We start from the raw sequence: 19312 nt of genomic DNA, 5'->3' as shown, positions 1-19312 counted from the left end.
CGATTTGTGTATGTTGTACCAACCCTGTGCCCCTGGGATGAAGCCTACTTGATCATGCTGTATAATCTTTTAAATATGTTGCTGTATTCGATTCGCTAGTATTTTATTTAGCATTTTTGCATCTGTGTTCATGAGAGAGATTGGTCTATATTTTTCTTTTTTTGTGTGTTATTTTTACCAGCTTTTGATATCAGGGTAATATTGTCCTCATAAAATGAGTTGGGAAATATTGCCTCCTCTTTGATTTTTTTGGAAAATTTGAGGAGAATAGGTATTAAATCTTTGAATGTTTTGTAGAATTTACTGGTGAATCTATCTGGTCCTGGACTTTTACTTTTGGGGAGGTTTTTGATGATTGTTTCAATTTCCATGTTGCCGATCAGTTTATTTAGATTTTCTAGATCTTTTTGATTCAGTCTAGGAAAATTGTATTTTTCTACGTACTGGTCCATTTCTTCTAGGTTACTAAATTAAGTGTTAAATACTTTTTCATGGTATTCTTGTATTATCCTTTGTATTTTTGCAGTGTCCGTTGTAATTTCTTCTCTTTCATCCCTGATTTTGTGTATTTGTGTCCTTTCTCTTTTTCTTTAGTGAGTCTAGCCAGGGGTTTGTCAATTTTATTAACCTTCTCAAGGAACCAGCTCTTTGTTGCATTTATTTTTTCTATTATTTTTTTTGTGTGTTCAATTTCTTTTATTTCTGCTCTAGTTCTCTAGTTTTGATTATTTCTTTCCTTCTGCTGACTTTAGGTTTCATTTGTTCTCCCTTTTCTAGTTTTTTAAGATGAAGTGTTAGGTTGTTTACATGGACTCGCTCTTGTTTTTGGAGGTAAGCCTGTAATGATATGAACTTTCCTCTTATGATCACTTTTGCTGTGCCCCAAAAGTTTTATATTGTACTATTGTACATATTGTGATACATTGTACTATCATTATCATTCGTTTATATGTATTTCTTGATCTCTCTTCTTTTTCTTCACTGATCCAGTTATTCTTTAGAAGTATGTTGTTTAATCTCCATGTATTTGTGGTTATCTCCACTTTCTTTTTACAGCTGATCTCTAGTTTCAAAGCATTATGATCAGAGAATTTGGTTAGTATGATTTGAAAAGTCTTATATTTGTTGAGGCTATCTCTATGTCCTAGTATGTGATAAATCCTTGAGAATGTTCCATTTGCACTAGAGAATATCAATTATGTCCAGCTGGTCTAATGTATCATTTAAGAATGTTATTTGTTATTGATTTTCTTTCTGGATGATCTGTTCAAATCTGATGGTGGGGTATTTAGTTCCCCTGATATGATAGTGTTTTGGTCTGTTTCTCCCTTTAGTTCTGTTAATAATTGCTTTACATATTTCAGTGCTATCTGACTGGGAACACAGATATTAATAAGTGTTATTGTTCTTGGTGCATGATTCCCTTTATTGTTATTAAGTGTCCTTCAGTATCTTTCTTTACATTTTTAATTCTGAAGTCTATTTTGTCTGGTATTAGGACCACTAGTCCTGCTTTTCTCTGAATGTCATTTGACTGAAATATCATTTTCCACCCTTTCACTTTGAGTTTATATTTGTCTTTGGAACTGAGATGTGTCTCCTGAAGGCAGGATATGGTTGGATTTTGTTTTTTGATCCAATCTGCAACATTGTGCCTTTTTCTCCGTGAGTTCAGTCCATTTACATTTTGTGTGATTATTGAAATATGAGGTTTCCTTATACCCATTTTATCTTTTGCTTTCTGATAGCTCAATGTTTCCATTGCTTCCTTGTCCTTGTGTTTCTTTTTTCTTTATTTTGGTTAGCTATTGTGGATTTTCCCTCTTGTCCTTCTTATTTCATGATGTATACTTCGGTTCTGAATATTTGGCCTGTGGTTACCATTACGCATATATAAAGGATAGTTATATATACAGTCATCCCTTTCTTTTGCCTGTGCCTTATCTCCACTCCTCTTTGCAAATTTGGATTTTGAATCATTCCCTTTTCAGTCATTGCTGTCTTAATTTGTCCTTATGTATGCTGTACGTTCATAAATATCTTGCTAAAGCAAATCTCTTCATAATGTTTAAGCTTATAATGCCCTGTTTCTCATTAAAGGTGCACTCCTCTGTTTCCACCTGCCTGCTAGTCACCTTACTCGTAATTATGTATTTTTTTGTCATTTTGTTTTAGGCGAGCTGACCTTTTTCAGTATTCCTATAGTGCAGGCCTTGTAGTAGAGAACTCCGTCGATTTCTGTATGTCTGGGAAGGCCTTTATTTCTCCTTCATATCTAAAGGAGAGCTTAGCTGGATACATTATACCTGACTGATAGTTCCTTTCATTTAATAGTTTGAATATTTGATTCAACTTGTTTATGGCCGGGGAGGTTTGTGCTGAGAATCTGATGATAATTTAGTAGGTATTCCTTTATAGGTTACCACATTCTTTTCCCTGGCTGTCCTGAGAAATCTGCTTTTTCATTGATTTTTGACAATTTTAATATAATGTGTCTTGGTGAAGGCCTTTTTGGGTTGAGATAATTGGGTGTTCCATTGAATTCTTGAATTCCAAGCTCCAGCTCTGTCCTTAGATTTGGGAAATTCTCGTCAACTATTTGTCTGAAAATGCTTTCTAATCCCTGATTCTTCTCCTCTCCTTCGAGAATTCCCATTTTTCTTCTGTTTCCTCTCCTCATGGTATCAGCTAGTTGTATTTCTTCTTCATCCTTTTTCATTTTTTGCTTTCTCTCTTCTTCCTTCTGAGTTCTTTTTATTATTAAGTTTATTAGGGTAACATTGGTTAATACAATTATATAATCATCAGGTGTACATTATAATTTGACATCTGTATATTCTATTGTTTGTTTACCACCCAAAGTCCAGTTTCGTTCAGCTACCATATATTTGATCCACTTTGCCCACTTCACCCTCTGCTACACTCCTATATTTGATCCCCTTTACCCACTTCACCGTCAACCTACCCCCTTTACTTTGTCTACCTCATAAGATTTTCAACTTTTCCTGTCAGGCTTATTTCGCTTAGCATGATTGTCTCGAGGTCCATCCACGCTGTCACAAATGGCAGTATTTCATCTCTTCTTGTGGCTAAGTAATATTCCACTGTATATATGTACCACAGCTGCTTTAGCCAATCATCTATCGTGGACACTTTGGTTCTTTCCATATCCTGGCCACTGTGCATAATGCTGCAATGAACATCGGTGTGCAAATATCTTTTCGAATATGGGTTTTCAAGTCTTTGAAGTAAATTCCCAGTAGAGGGATTGCTGTATCAAATGGCAGATCAATTCTTACTTTTTTGAGGAAACTCCATACTGTTTTCCATAGTGGTTGTACCAATTTACAGTCTCAACAGTAGTGTATGACAGTTCCTTTTCCTCCACAACCTCTCCAACAATTGTTATGACTTCTACTGCGGATGATAGCCATTATAACAGGGGTGCGGTGGTATCTCACTGTGGTTTTGATTTGCATTTCCCTAATAGCTAGTGAAATTGAGCATCTTTTCATATGTCTGTTGGCCATTTGGATCTCCTCTTGGGAGAAGTGTCTGTTCAGGTCCTCTGCCTGTTTAATAGAATAGTTCATTTTTTCATTGTTCAGTTGTATGATTTCCTTATATATTTTGGATATTAGGCCCTTATTGAAGGTGTTGTTGGCAAATATATTTTCCCATTCAAATGGTTGCTTCTTTGCCTTGTTGATGGTTTCTTCTGCTGTGCAAAAGCTTTTTAGTTTTATATAGTCCCATTCACTTAGTTTCACTTTTACTTCCCATTGCCTTTGAGGACACATTCATATATCCTCCCTAAGTCCAAGGTCCATGAGTTTTGTACCTATATTTTCTTCTAGGAAATTTATTGTTTCAAGTCTTATATTCAGGTCCTTAATCCATTTTGTGTTAATTTTGGTGTGTGGTGATAGACAGAATTCTAGTTTTACTCTTTTGCAAGTGGCTTACCAATTTTCCCAGGACTATTTATTGAAGAGACTTTCCCTTCTCCATTGTGTATTTTTGATTCCTTTGTCGAAAATTATTTACCCATATACACAGGAGTTTACTTCCAGCCTCTCAAATCTGTTCTATTGGTCTGTGTCTCTGTTTCTCTGCCAAAACAATGCTATTCTGATTATTGCAACATCGTAGTATAATTTAAAGTCAAACAGAGAAATACCACCAGGCTTGTTCTTTTTCGTCAGGATTACTTTGGCTATTCAGGGTCTTTTGTGCTTCCATACAAATTTGATTTTTTTTTTCCATTTCTTTAAAAAATTCCATTGGGACTTTGATAGGGACTGCATTAAATCAGTATAATGCTTTAATCAATAAGGTCATTTTAACTATGTCGATTCGTCCAATCCATAAACACAGAATATCTTTCCATTTCTTTCTGTCTTCTTCAACTTCTTTTACAATGTTTTCAGTGTATAGGTCCTTCACATGCTTCATTAGGTTTATTCCTAGCAATTTTATTCTTTTTGTTTTAACTGGATTGATTTTTCATTTTTCTTAAAATTATAAATATTTGTACATTTATTTTGTATCCTGAAATTTTACTATCTTTTTATTATTTCTAGTAGTTTTTGCATAGTGTCTTTAGGGTTTTCTCTATAGAGAACAACGTCATCTGCAAAAAGTGACAATTTAACTTTTTATTTTTTACTTTTTTTTTTTTTTAATTTTTTAGGCGAGGCAATCTTTGACCTCACAGTCTGCAAGGACCTTGTCAGCTTACAATACTTATTTTTTTTATTTTTCACATCTACAGCACCTGGTCTTCCTAGGTGGTCTCCCATCCAAGTACTAAACAGGCCCGACCCTGCTTAGCTTCCGAGATCATTTGGAATCTGGCTTGTTCAGTGTAGCATGGCCATAGACAATTTGACTTCTTTATTCCCTATTTGGATGCCTTTTATTTCTTTCTCTTGCCTAATTGCACTCACTAGGAACTCCAATGTTATATTGAATAACAGTGGCGATAGTGGACAGCCTTGTCTTGTTCCTGATCTCAGAGGGAAGGTTTTTAGTTTTTCATCATAATGTTGGCTGAGGGTTTGTCATATATGGCCTTTATTATGTTGAGGTACTTTTTTTCCTTTTATACCGATTTTGTTAAGTATTTTGATCATAAATAGATGCTGTATCTTGTTGAAGGCTTTTCTGCATCTATTGATATCATCACATGATTCTTATTTTTTAATTTGTTTACATGGTCTATCACGTTAATCAATTTGCATATCTGAACCATCCCTGTGCCCCTGGAGTGAAGTCCACTTGATCGTGGTGTATAATCTTTTTAATATGTTGCTGTATTCAGTTCACTAATATCTTAGGATTTTTGCATCTGTGTTCAAAAGAGATATTGGTCTGTAGTCTTCTTTTTTTGTGTTCTCTTTATGAAGTTTTGGTATCAGAGTAATATTGGCCTCATAAATTGTGTTGGGAAGTATTGCCTCCTCTTCGATTTTTTGGAAAAGTTTGAGGAGAATAGGTATTAAATCTTCTTGGAATGTTTGACAGAATTCACTGGTGAAGTCATCTGGTCCTGAACTTTTACTTTTTGGTAGGTTTTTGATGATCGGTTCAATTTCCATACTGCTGATCAGTCTATTTAGATCTTCCAGATCTTCTTGATTAAGTCTAGAAAAATATCTGATTAAGGTATTTTCCTAATTACTCGTCCATTTCTTCTAGGTTATTAAATTTGTTATTATATACTTTTTATACTATTCTTGTATGATCCTTTGTATTCCTGTGGTGTATGTCATAATTTCCCCTCTTTCATCCCTGATTTTGTTTGTGTCCTTTCTCTTTTTTCTTTAGTGAGTCTAGCCAGGGAGTTGTCAATTTTATTAACCTTCTCAAAGAACCAGCTCCTTGTTGTATTTCTTTTTTCTATTATTTTTTCGTTTTCAATTTCATTTATTTCTTCTCTAATTTTGATTATTTCTTTCCTTCTGTCGACTTTAGGCTTCATTTGTTCTTCCTTTTCTAGTTTTGAAGATGAAGCGTTAGGTTGTTTATTTGGGCTCGTTCTTGTTTTGGGGGATAGGCCTGTAATGATATGAACTTTCCTCTTATTACTGCTTTTGCTGTGTCCCAAAAGTGTTGGTATGTTGTGCTTTCATTGTTTCTATGTATCTCTTGATATTCTTTTTTATTCCTTCTATGACCCGGTCATACATCCGTAGCATGTTGTTTAATCTCCACGTATTTGTGGTTCTTCACACTTTCTTTTTATAGTTCATCTTCAGTATAAAAGCATTATGGTCAGAGAATATGGTTGGTATGATTTCAATCATCCTAAATTTCTTTTCTGTCCCAATATATGGCCTATCCTTAAAATATTCCATGTGCACTAGAGAAGCAGCTGTTTTGGGATGGAAGGCTCTGTAAATGTCAATTTGTCCAGTTTGTCTAATGTGTCATTTCAGCATGTTATTTCCTTATTGATTTTCTCTTTGGATGATCTGCCCATATCTGACAGTGGAGTATTTAGGTCCCATACTACGATAGTGTTTTGGTTTGTTTCTCCCTTTAGTTCTGTTAGTAATTGCTTTACATATTTCGGGGCTCCCTGATTGGGAGCATAGTTATTGATAAGTGTTATGTCTTTTTGGTGCATGATTCCCTTTATCATTATGAAGAGTCCCTCAGTAACTTTCTTTACCTTTTTTATTTTGAAGTCTGTTTCATCTGATATTAGTCCTGCTACTCCCGCTTTCCTCTGAATGCCATTTGCTTAACATATCATTTTCCACTCTTTTGCTTTGAGTCTATATTTGTTTTTGGAACTGAGATGTGTCTCCTGGAAGCAGCATATGGTTCGGTTTTACTTTTTGATCCAATCTTCAACTCTGTGCCTTTTCATTGGTGAGCTCAGTCCATTTACATTTAGGATGATTACTGAAATATGAGGTTTTCCTATAGCCATTTTATCTTTTGTTTTCTCATAGCATGGTTTCTCCATTGTTTCTTTGTCCTTTGCGTTTCTGTTATCTTAAATTGGTGGTGGTTTGTTGATTTTCCCTTTGTTCCATCTTGTTTGGTGCTATGTGTCTCAGTTCTGGATTTATGGAGTGTGGTTACCATTAAATTTATGTCAAGGAGAGTTATATAGAGAGAGTAGTCCATTTTCCTCTGTGTGTACCTTATTTCCTTTCCCCTTTGTGAATTTGGATCTTTACTCCCTCTCCTTCCTATTTGTTGTTTCACAATATCACTATATATGCTGAACTTTCATTTCTACGTTGCAGTAGCTGTTATCTTCTTCTCTGTTTAGAGTGGGTATTTTTTTGCGGGGGGGGGGAGACTTTACCTATCATGTAATATTTAAGCTTTTCACATCCTGTTTTTAATAAAGTTGAGCCTTCCTGCTTCTGTCTTCTGTTAGTCTTCTTACTCATAGTTATGTATTTTATGTCCTTCTGTTACAGGTAGAATGACCCCTGTCAGTATTTCCTATAATGCAGACCTTGTGGTGGAAAATTCCCTCAGCTTTTGTATGTCTGCAAAGGTCTTTATTTCTTCTTCATATCTAAAAGGTAGCTTTGCTGGATGTATTATTCTTGGCTGGTAATTTATTTCTCTCAATAGTTTGAATATTTTGTTCCATTTCTTCTTTGCTTGTAAGGTTTGTACTGAGAAGTCTAATGGGTTTTCCTTTACAAGTTACTATTTTCTTTTCCTTGATGCCTTGAGAAGTCTTTGTCATTAATCTTTGACAATTTTAATGTAATGTGTCTTGGAGAAGGCCTTTTTGAGTTGAGATAATTGGGTGTTCTCTTTGCTTCTTGGATTTGAGATCCAACTCTTTCCATAGTTTTGGGAACGTCTCATCGACTATTTGAATAGGCTCTCTGTTGACCTCTTTCTCTTCTCCCTCTGGTATACCCATTATTCTTTTGTTGCTTTTCCTGATAATGTCAGATAGTTCTTTCCATTTCTTTCACTCTCAAGTCTCTTTCTTCCATCTGTGCCATTTCCAGGTTTATGTCTTCAATATCACTAATTCTTTCCTCTATCTGGTCAACTCTATTTTTAAGCTTGCTATTTCAATCTTCATCTCTTTTAATGAATTCTTCATCTTCAGAAGTACTATTTGGTTCTTTTTAGAGTTTCAATCTCCTTAGTAAAATATTCCTGTTGTTCACTGATTTTGTTTCTTAGCTCACTGAACTGTTTGTCAGAATTTTTCTTGCATCTCATTGAGTTTTCTCAAAAGTGCATTCTTGAATTCTGTCATTTATATCCCATATTTCTTTATCTTGAAGCCTATTTTCTGGAGATGTTTCACATTCTTTCTGAGCAGCCTTTTCACCTTATTTGTTCATGGTGTTTGATGGACTATTTCTCTACCTGGGCATTAATGGCAATATACTCTGCTTTTTTTAAAAAAAATAAAATTTATTATATAGTGATCCCTCTTCAGCAGGTTGATAACAAGAGGTTTCTCTTTTGATATCCAATAGGTGGATCTGCTTTAAGGTTAAAAATGACCTTTATTCTCTACGGGGCTGGGTGCCACCTCTGTGAACAGGCTGCCTTGGTCACTAGGCTCCACCCCCGTGGGATGTAATGGGTGATGGGGGTCCGAGCCTCTGAAAAAGCCATAAGTCCCAGTACAGCCCCAACAGTCTGATGCAATACTCTGCTACTTCCTTCCAATTCAGCCTGGCTGGGTGGGGGTGGAGTGGATTGGGAGAGGCCAAAGGTTTGTGTGGCTTTTTCCCTTCCAGTAACCCTGTCCCTCAGGTTTCAGCTGTCTTTCCTCTATATCATCACCCCTGTGTCTGGTACAGGCTGCAGTGTATGTTTCAGTACTGGTTGTAGAAATCGTCCTGGGGCTTGGTGCTTGCTCTGGGAAGGCACACCCTGAGATGGCAGAGGAAGAAGCCAGGCTCTGTGACTCAGTCTCCCGCCTGGCAATGGTGGTTGCTATGATAACTGTCACATCTCTGTACTCAGTCTCTGCCCTGCTGTCTGTCCTGATCACTGGGCTCCACTGTGTGGAATATGCTGATCACTCAGGCAGGATGGTTGAGAGTTTCAAAGAATCAAGAAACCATTGTGTAATTCTCCCCTCGCCCTCATTCTGCAGAGAGCTCTGGCTGAGTATCACAGCTCCTTTATTCCTCTCTCCTAATCCATGTCCCTGATGCCCATGATTGGCCCATTTTCAGATGCTCTTGTGTGCAGATCTCTCAGATGTGCTTGTGTACACAGTGGGAGTTATTTGTTGAATTATAGGTGTTCGACTCATTTTTATTTCAAGGGGAGCAATTAGGGAAAATCCCTCATGCTGCCATCTTTCTGACATCACTCTTACAAATATTTTTACAACAGTATTTAGGTAGAAAATATTAAAAACCACCTAAACATATAAAACTAGAAGTCTATTCAAATAAAATTTCATATAGGTTATAAAGGAAAAGAGGATCAAATTCCTTGATGTAAGAGCTAGAAGTATAAAACTTGTTAAAGAAAACACAATCATAAATCTTTGTAAGCCTAAATTAGGCAATAAATTCGCAGAAATGACACCAAACACACAAGTAACCAAAGGAAAAAAAAAAACAGATAAATTGGACTTCATCAAAATTAAAAACTCTTGTATATGAATGGATACTGTCAATGAAGTAAAAAAGATAACCCACAGAATGGGAGAAAATGTTTGCAAATCATACATCAGATATGGGTCTTGTATCCTGACTACCTAAAAGACTATTACAAATCAACAATAAAAAGACAATCCAATTAAAAACTGGAAAGAGAATTTTAACAGATGTTTCTCAAAAGAAGATATGCAAATTAACAGTAAGAACATGAAAAATGCTCAACATCATTAATCATCTGGGAGTAGAAAATCAAAATCAAGAGATGCCACCACACACCCACTAGGTTGGCTATAATCAAAAGAACAAAAATGATAAAAGTTGGTGAAAATGTAGAGAAATTTGAACCCTCGTGCATTGCTTGTGTGAATGTAAAATGATGAGCAACTATGGAAAACAACAGGGCAGTTACTTAGAAAGTTAAGGCATAATGCTACCACCATATGAACCAACAATTTCATTCGCAGGAATAATCCTATGAAATGAATATGAAAACACTATCATGTAAAAATTATACACAAATATTCATAGCAGCAATATTCATAATAGCTGGAAAGTGGAAACAACCCAAATGTCCATCAACAGATGACTAGAAAAACAAAATGTAGTATTATCCATACAATGGAATATTATTCACCCATTAAAAGTAATGAAATACCTGGTGACTTCAAGAAGATGACAGACTAGGAAGCTCCAGGCTTCTGTTCTCCCACACAAAAACAAAATAAACAACATATGACAAAAAGTAACTTTGTGAGAACTCAGAAACCACTTAAAAAACTGCAGCAACCACATGAACATGTAAATAAGAGTCACATTTAAAATGGAAGAAATTTCATAGCATTTCTGCTCACACTTGTCCTACCCCCTTCCCTGATCACTTCAACAAGGTCAGGAAGGAGCTGTCCAATGCCCAGCTGCTCCTGCAGGAATAAAGAAAAGAGCAGAACTCGTTTGCAACATTCTGACTTGTTTGGAGGCTGCCAGATGGACAGAATTCTACCTCTTCTAACTCAGAGAACATAAAAGCACATGAAAAGATGCTCAACATCACAACTATTTTCCATCTCTGAGGAAATACTGCTGCACGGAGATCCCAAAAGTCCATGGAGTACAGATTTAACAAAAACTTGTGCTATAACACCATCTACTGGAAAACGAATAACAGACTTCTACTTATCAACCAAGTAGGAAATTGTTAAAAGCAAAACAGTACCTAGAAAAGAAGATTTCAGTATCTCAAATGCCCAGGAATAGAAATAACCAATCAAGTACCATGAATAATCAAGGTAACAAGGTTGCTCAGAATGGAAATGAATTCTCCAGAAAACAAACTAAAGACATGGAAAATGTAATTTAAATGAGAGAATTGAAGATTGCAGTTCTGAAAAAACCTCGATGAGGTACAAGAAAACTCAGAAAGGCAGTTCAATAAGCTCAGGAATAAAATTCACAAAGAAAAAAAAAGGTATACTTTACCAGAGAATGAAACTATAAAAAAGAACCAAAGAAATTCTGTAGCTGAATAACTCAATAAATGAGATGAAGAATGAATTAGCTCAGGAAACAGAGCAGAGCAGACAGAAGAGAGAATTAGTAACTCTGAAGTTACAAATCTAGAAATGACTCAGGTGGAAGAAGGGAGAGATTTGAGAGTTAAAAAATGAACAAACTCTGAAAACTATCTGACTCCATTAGAAAGAGCAACATAATAATGGACATCTCATTGAAGAAGAGAGGGAGAAGGGAACAGAGAATCTATTCAAAGAATTCATTGATGAGAACTTCCCAAACCTATGGCAAAGCTGGAACCTCGAATCCAAGAAGCTAACAGAACGAATTATATCTCAGTGCAAAAAGATCTTCTCCAAGATAATTATTTTAAAACTGTCAAAAGTTAATGACAACGAAAGATTTCTCAAGGCGGCCAAGCAAAAAAGGCTAACCTATAAAGAAAACTCCATTAGATTATCATTAGATTTCTCAACAGAAACTTTAAAGCTAGGAGGGAGTGGAACCAAATACCCAAAATATTAAATGAGAGAAATCAATAGCCAAGAATAATATGTCTAGAAAAGTTATCCCTTAGATATGAAGGAGGAAAAAAGGCTTTACAGACAAGCAAAAGCTGAGGGAATTTAACACCACAAGACCTACATTACAAAGAAATATTGAAAGGAGCTCTTCTACCTGAAACAAAAAGCAAAAGGATATGGAACTGTAAGTAGGCAAAGAGACAGAAGCAGGAAATTATAACTCTGTTTCACTATAGGATATTAAACACCTAATCATAACATAAAAGTTAAAGAGGATAAAAGCATTTTTTATAAAAAGCCTACACATTTGCAACATGGAAATTAATGCACAGCATAAAAAGAAATAATTTGTGACACTAAAAACATAAAAAGGTAGATGGAAAGGACTGACCTCGCACAGGTAAATGGAGATAAGATGCAATCAGAAGAAGAAGGACTACTATAACATATTAACCTTTTTTTACGTAAGCTTAATGGTAACTACAAAACAATAATCTAGAACTGAGATATGTAACATAGAAAAGAGGAAATGGAGGGAACAAGTCATAAAAAAAAACACCTAACTAAAATAGCAGACATAAACACAAAGGAAGAAAATCAATGGAGATAGAAAATAAGCAGAAAACAAAAGATAAATTTAAAGGTAACCACACTCCATAAATCTAGAACTGAGACACACAGCATAAAACATGAGAGAAAAGAGGGAAAATCCACAAAACACTACCAATTCATTTTTATTTCTTAACACCACCAATTTAAAATAACAAACAGAAATACAAGAGTAAAGAAACAATGGAAACACCAAGCTACCAGAAAGCAAAAGATAAAATGGCTATAGGAAGACCTCATATTTCAAAAATCGCCCTAAATGTAAATGGATTGAACTCACCAATCAAAAGGCACAGAGCACAGGGATGGATTAAAAAGCAAGAAACTAACTATGTGTTGTCTGCAGTATGTGTTGTCTCAGCTCCACACACAAACATAGGCTCAAAGTGACGGAGTAGAAGATGATACTTCAAGCAAATGGCATCCAGAGAAAAGTGGGTGCAGCAGACTTTAATCAGACAAAATAAATGTCAAGATAAAAAAGGTAACAAGGCAAAAATGGACATTTTATAGTGATAAAAGGATGATGCATCAAGAAGACATAACACTTATCAATATATATGCACCCAAACTGGGAGCATGAAACATATAAAGCAATTACTAAAAAACCTAATGGGAGAAACTGACAAAAATACAATTACAGTAGGGGACTTCAATACCCCACTAACAGCAATGAACAGAAAAGAAAGTCAATAAGGAAATACTGCCCTTAAAATACACATTAAATCAAATTCATATAATCAATATTCACGGAGCTTTTCATCCCAGAACACCAGAATATACATTCTTCTCTAGTGCACATGGAATATTCTCAAGGAAAGACCATATTTTGGGGCACAAAACTAACCCCAACAAATTTAAGAAGATTAAGCATATTCTCCAACCAAAATGCCTTGAATCTGGATATCAACTGAAAAAAGAAAGTGGGAAAAACCACAAATATGTGGAGATTAAACAACATGCTACTAAAGAATGAGTGGATCAAAGAAGAAATAAAAGATGAGATCAAAAGATACATAGAAACAAATGAGAATGACAATACAACATATCAATTTTTTGAGATATAGCAAAAGTGGTAATAAGAGGGAAGTTTATATTACAGGCCTACCTCAAGAAACAAGAAAAATCTCAAACAAACAACTTAAAAATGTACCTTAAGAACTAGAAAAAAAAGTAGAAACAAAGCCCAAAGTCAACTGAAGAAAATAATCAAAATTAGAGCAAAATTAGAATACAGAACAAAAAAACAGGAAAAATAATGCAACGAAGAGCTGATTCTTTGAAAAGATAAATAAAATTGACCCACCTATGGCTAGACTAAGGAAACAAGAGAATAAGACTCAAATAAAATTAGGAAAGAGAAGTTACAATGAACACCATGGAAATACAAAGGTTTATACATAATACAATGAAAGGCTATACACCACCAAATTTGAAAACCTAGAAAAAATGGACAAATTCTTAGAAATATATAACCTTCCTGGACTGAAACATGAAGAACTGGAAAACCTAAATAGACTGATCAATAGTAAAGAAATTGAAAGTCATCAAAAACCGCCCCAAAAGTAAAAGTCCAGGATCAGATGGCTTCACTAGTGAATTCAACCAAACATCCAAAGAAGATTTAACCCTATCCTTCTCAAACTCTTCCAAAAAATTGAAGAAAGGGCAATACTTCCCAACTCGTTCAATGAGGCCAACATTACCACGATAAAACCCAGCAAGAACACAAAAAAAGAAAATTACAGAACAATGTACCTGATGAGTTTAGATGCAAAAATTCTAAATAAAACACTAACAAATCAAATACAACAATACATTCAAAATAATACTTCACTATCACTTAGGGTTCATTCCAGAGGTGCAAGAGTGGTTCAACATATGCAAATTAATCAATGTGATACACCACATAACAAAATAAAAATCATGTGATCATATCAATAGATGCAGAAAAAGCTTTGACGACACACAACATCCATTTATGATTAAAATACTCAGTAAAATCATTATACGAGGAAAATACCTCAACATAATAAGGCCATATATGACAAACCCTTAGTTAACAGCATACCCAATAGTAAAAAACTGAAAGCTTTTCCTCTAAGATCAGAAACAAGACAAAGATGGACCCTCTCACCACTGATTTTCAACATGGTAATAGAAGTAATAGCCAGAGCAACCAGTTGAGAGAAAGAAATAAAAAGCATCCAAACTGGAAATAAAGAAGTAAGATTCTCACTATTTGCATATAACATTATCCTATATGTAGAATACCCTAAAGACTCCACCAAAAAACTTTTAGAAATAATTTTAAAAATACAGTAAAGTTTCAGGATATAAAATCAATGTACAAAAATTTAAAAAGCGGTCCTATACTCCAACGACAAATTTTCAAAAAAAAAACGAAAAAAAAAAATTCCATTTGCAATTGCAACCAAAAGAATAAAATACCTAAAAATAAACCTAACAAAGCATGTGAGGGATCTACATAATAAAAACTGTAGATATTATTAAAAGCAATTGAAGAAGATACAAAGAAATTAAAAACATATTCTGTGTTCACAGACTGGAAGAATCAACATAGTCAAAATGACCTTATTACCCAAAGTAATATACAGATTTAATGCAATTCCCATCAAAATCCCAATGGCATTTTTGAAAGAAATAGAACAAGAAATTACCAGATTTGTACAGAAGTACAAAAGACCCCAAATAACCAAAGCAATCCTAAGAAAAAATAATAAAGCTGGAGGTATCACACTCCCCAACTTCAAATTAAACTACATAAGTGACAATAATCAAAACAGCATGATATTGGCAGAAAAACACACACAGATGAATGGAATTTAACTGAGAGCCCAAAAATATACCCAAAAGTATATAGGCAACTAATTTTCAGAAAGGAGTCAAAAATGTACAACAGAGAAAGGAAAGACTCTTCAATATATGTTGTTGGGGAAATTAAGAAGCCACATGCAAAAGAATGCTATATGACAGCATATACAAAAATCAACTCAAAATAGATTAAAGACTTGAATATAAGACCTGAAACAATAAAATACAGTAAAGAAAACATAGATACTCAATTTATGGACCTTGGTCTCAGAGGGGATTTGACTGCTATTGGGTACAGGGTTTATTTCTGGGATGATGGAAATGTTCTGAAATTAGACAATGGTAGTAGTTGCACAACTTTGTGAATATTCTAAAAACCACTGTAGTCTACACTTTAAAATGTTGAATTTTGTGTCATGTAAATTCTATCGCAATTTCCAAAAATTATCATTGTATACTGCTGTTATTTTATATTTCCCTATAGTACATGTTAGTATACTCCAGGCATCACCTGGTAAGTACTAATCTAAAAACAAAGATTACAATTGTTTTAAAAATTACAAACATAGACATCTATGTAGACATACATATAAACACTCACAAATACAGATCTCCCACTTGATAAATTATAGAAGGATCATATTATTCTGGAAAAAATTTTTATAATTCTTAGAATGGTTAGTATTATTCTAAAATACTGTGCTAAGAAGGAAGCCAATTTTTAAATAATAATTTAGATCAGGAGCTATGTGTATTGAGAGAATACATCTTAATTACTATAATACCAGCAGCACTTCTTAAGACCAATAATTAGCATTCATGGAGAACTTACTATTGTCCAAGTAAGCACTATTATAAAACCCTTTACATGTGTCATCTCACTTAATGACCACAATAATCAATAAAATAAGTACCATTGTAATCCTCCATTTTACAGATGAGTATTCATACAAATAGAAAATAGTAAAGCCAGAAGTTGGATTGAAGTAGTTTTTCTACAATCTCTCATCTACTACACTACACCTTCCCACCATAAACCAAAAATTATTTAAGTGTTTTTGCACATTGAAAGTCCACCTCATTTAGAACCCATAATTAAATCATTCATATATTTATATGTACTCTTTTTAAATTAATAATTTTAACAATTAGTTTCAAACCAAATATTAAATATTTTACTTTAGTAACAGCAACCTTTCTACAAATAACTTAAAGCATGGTTATTCAGATTAATTTCTAAAAGTTCTAAAAAAATCAATATAATATTTACCTTGTTCTAGGTCGCTGTTCATCTTCAGATTCACTAACTTCTTCGCTAACTCCTGATTCCTGAAAATCAGAATCTTCAGAATCTTCACTGCTTACTTGAATAAAAAAATATATTAATTTGTTAAATACTCCCAATACAAATGCAATTCACTTAATTTGTCAATAACTTCACATCAAAAATTAGAGCATTATGAGAATATCTGTAACATATATTAATGGGTATTACATCATATAGATTAAATGAGTCAATGACTCAAATGGTATTTATTAAAAAAATTCAAAGGTATTCCAATTATGATTATAAAACTATGGCTCTACACTAAAATATAAGTATTAACTGTACATGAATTAACAAAATGAGTATTTTTCTGTCAATAAAATGTACCCATAATTACCAAAGGTAAATTAAGTAAAATAAAAAGAATTCTGGTTATTCAAAACAAGCAAAGCAGGCTGGCCATGATGAAGTAAGGCTGAATATAGACTCTCTATCATTTACGACAACTAAAAATATGGACAGAATACATAAAGAAATGACCTAAAGACTCCAAAAAGGAAATGATAGCAGGCAAATTAGAGACTGAAATCAAAACTTGAATAACGATTCCTATAAAACTGGGGCATTAAGGCTATGAGTGTAATTTCTTTTCCCTCCTTTCTTTCCTGGTTTAAGAGAGGAAGGCAGGCTGAATTCCAAAACTTTGCAGAGGGTGCTGACAGCAAAATTCCAGAATCCCATTTCTAGTCATAGCACTGAGAAGACGCTGGGCCTTACATTTCACAAGAATATAAGGGGAATTCCCGATTTTTTTCTCTCCAAAATTTTATTTTTCTGCACCAAAATTGCCACTATGACATAGGCATATAAAACTCCAGGAGAATACCCATCTTTCTGGTCAGAGGAAGCCAAGCAGGGAAAATACAAGATGAGCCTGGACTATCTTGTGGTGTCAGAAAGTATAGCAGTGTTCAAAATATGATGGGGTCACATGATTTAACTTGAAGGAGCTCCCAATAGCTAAACCTGAATAATTTGAACAAAAAAATGAACAACTGGATTATAACTTCCAGAATAAAATACCTATAGGACACGATTCAACTTGATTTAACTTGAAGGAGAAGTATCCCTTCTCCTAAATTCACTTATTAACAGTTTACCACATTTGCTTTATCTCTCTCTGTACATATACACACACTTTTTCGCACTGAACCATTTCAAATTAAGTACAGATATCATTACACTTTACCCTTAAGCATAAGGATACTGTCCTATATAACTAAAATATCATACTTAAGAAAAATAACATAAATTTAATATCATCTATTATAAAGGCAATAATTACATTTTTGAAATTTTCATCAAAATAACTTCTATAACTTTTCAAATTCAGGTGAAAATTAAAGCTCACATGCTGCACTTAATTAAAAAGTAAGCTATTCTATTTTTATTTCTCCTAGTATGCAAAATTTAGAAAATCATTCAATTTCAAATATAGTAACAATCAGTACAATCAGAATCCATATTAGAGACAAATACAATGGGATTTTAATTTATCCCCTCCTATACAAATAAACGACATCCACTAGGGTTATAAATTACCCACAGAAAAGAACAATAAAAACATAAGTCATAGAAAACCTGGGTTTTAATGAAGTATTTTGAATGTAATTGTGCCTACTAAAGGAATCTATATCCTAAGCTAAGCCTCAAAGACAAAATGAATATTTCTCCTTTTACTGAAGATGCATAGGAATTCATGTTGTTATGTAACTTGCTAAATAGTTCAATTCCTTGATAGAATCTGAAAGACAAGCTTTTAGTCATGCTGTAAAGAAATGATAAACATTCACAAAACGATGTACCACTATTTATTAATATAAAATGTCCATGACATATAAAGTGTATGTATGTGGGGAGGTGGGGGTGAGGAACTTCCTCCTCCTCTTTAATGGGCAACTGCTGCTCAACAGACCTTTAAATGTTCAGGACTCCAAGATTTTTTTTTCTTTGTCCTCCATTTGCTCAACATTACAGCTCCACTGGGCAATCTCAACTATTTTTGTGGTATTAAAAATATACCATAACAACTCCAAAGACCCGACAGTCATCCTAGACTTTTCTCTTTATAGCAGCTAATAAGGCCTAATGATTCCTGTATAATTCAAATCAACTCTCATCTCCAACAACCACCATTTGGCATCAACTACAGCCATATCCTCCAAACACATTCAAAGCCTTCAGTCTCACAGAATAACAGGCAACTAATCTGATCATATTACATCCTTGGTTAAAACCTTTCAATGGGAAAAATGAGTGGTTGTACTGAGGTTGTGATTCTTGAGTGACAGCAATGAACATCCTGTGCCTTTATCTAGATGCCATATGTGCTCATCAAGTTATTCACTTATGAAACACATACTTCTCTGTACGTATAGTATACTTTAAAAAAATTTTTTTTAAGTGGTAGCACTCTTCTGTAAATATACTAAAAAGAATTAGCTTACATATCTCAATAGTTATGATATAAAAAATAAAATTAAATACTTTTTAAAATTAAAAACATTAAAAAAAAACCTTTCAATGGCTCTCCAACCTATAGAGCCTTGTACTTCTCAGTCACTTCCAAAAATGCTTTCCTATTCCTAGTGGCAAAGAAGAGTTAATCAGCCCTCCAGGAGTTGGATAGTAAAATCTTCAGCATTTGGCCCTAAGAAGCAAAAAATTTTCTTTGAACTTTTTGTTAGCCAAAATTCTTAAGCAAATTTCACATTTAATTGCTCATTATACACATGATTACTTAATATAAAAATGCTCTCCTCCACCTCTCAAATAAAATGAACACACCAAAGAGATGTACCCATGAGTCCATAGCCAAGTACTCCAGTTTGAGAAATACAGGCTTACAAGGGTCTCCAGTATCTCCTCTCTGTCTTATTGGCCCA

General features: G+C 34.1%; 1 protein-coding gene and 1 pseudogene across 6 annotated transcripts in view; both read right to left on the bottom strand.

Moving 5' to 3' along the window:
• Nucleotides 1-19312, bottom strand: part of ATRX (ATRX, chromatin remodeler) — a 261938-nt gene that overhangs the window by 139332 nt on the left and 103294 nt on the right. For all 6 annotated transcript variants that reach the window (XM_015588100.2, XM_015588104.2, XM_015588103.2 and 3 more), the window contains one exon: nucleotides 16371-16464. In XM_015588100.2, the coding sequence (XP_015443586.1) occupies nucleotides 16371-16464 (94 nt within the window). The remainder of the gene's footprint in view (nucleotides 1-16370; nucleotides 16465-19312) is intronic.
• On the bottom strand, nucleotides 4766-4884 carry LOC112478465 (annotated as a pseudogene).

The sequence above is a fragment of the Pteropus alecto genome, unplaced genomic scaffold (genome assembly GCF_000325575.1).
Source record: "Pteropus alecto unplaced genomic scaffold, ASM32557v1 scaffold374, whole genome shotgun sequence".
Taxonomy (NCBI): domain Eukaryota; kingdom Metazoa; phylum Chordata; class Mammalia; order Chiroptera; family Pteropodidae; genus Pteropus; species Pteropus alecto.
This window is presented reverse-complemented; position numbering and strand designations above follow the sequence as displayed.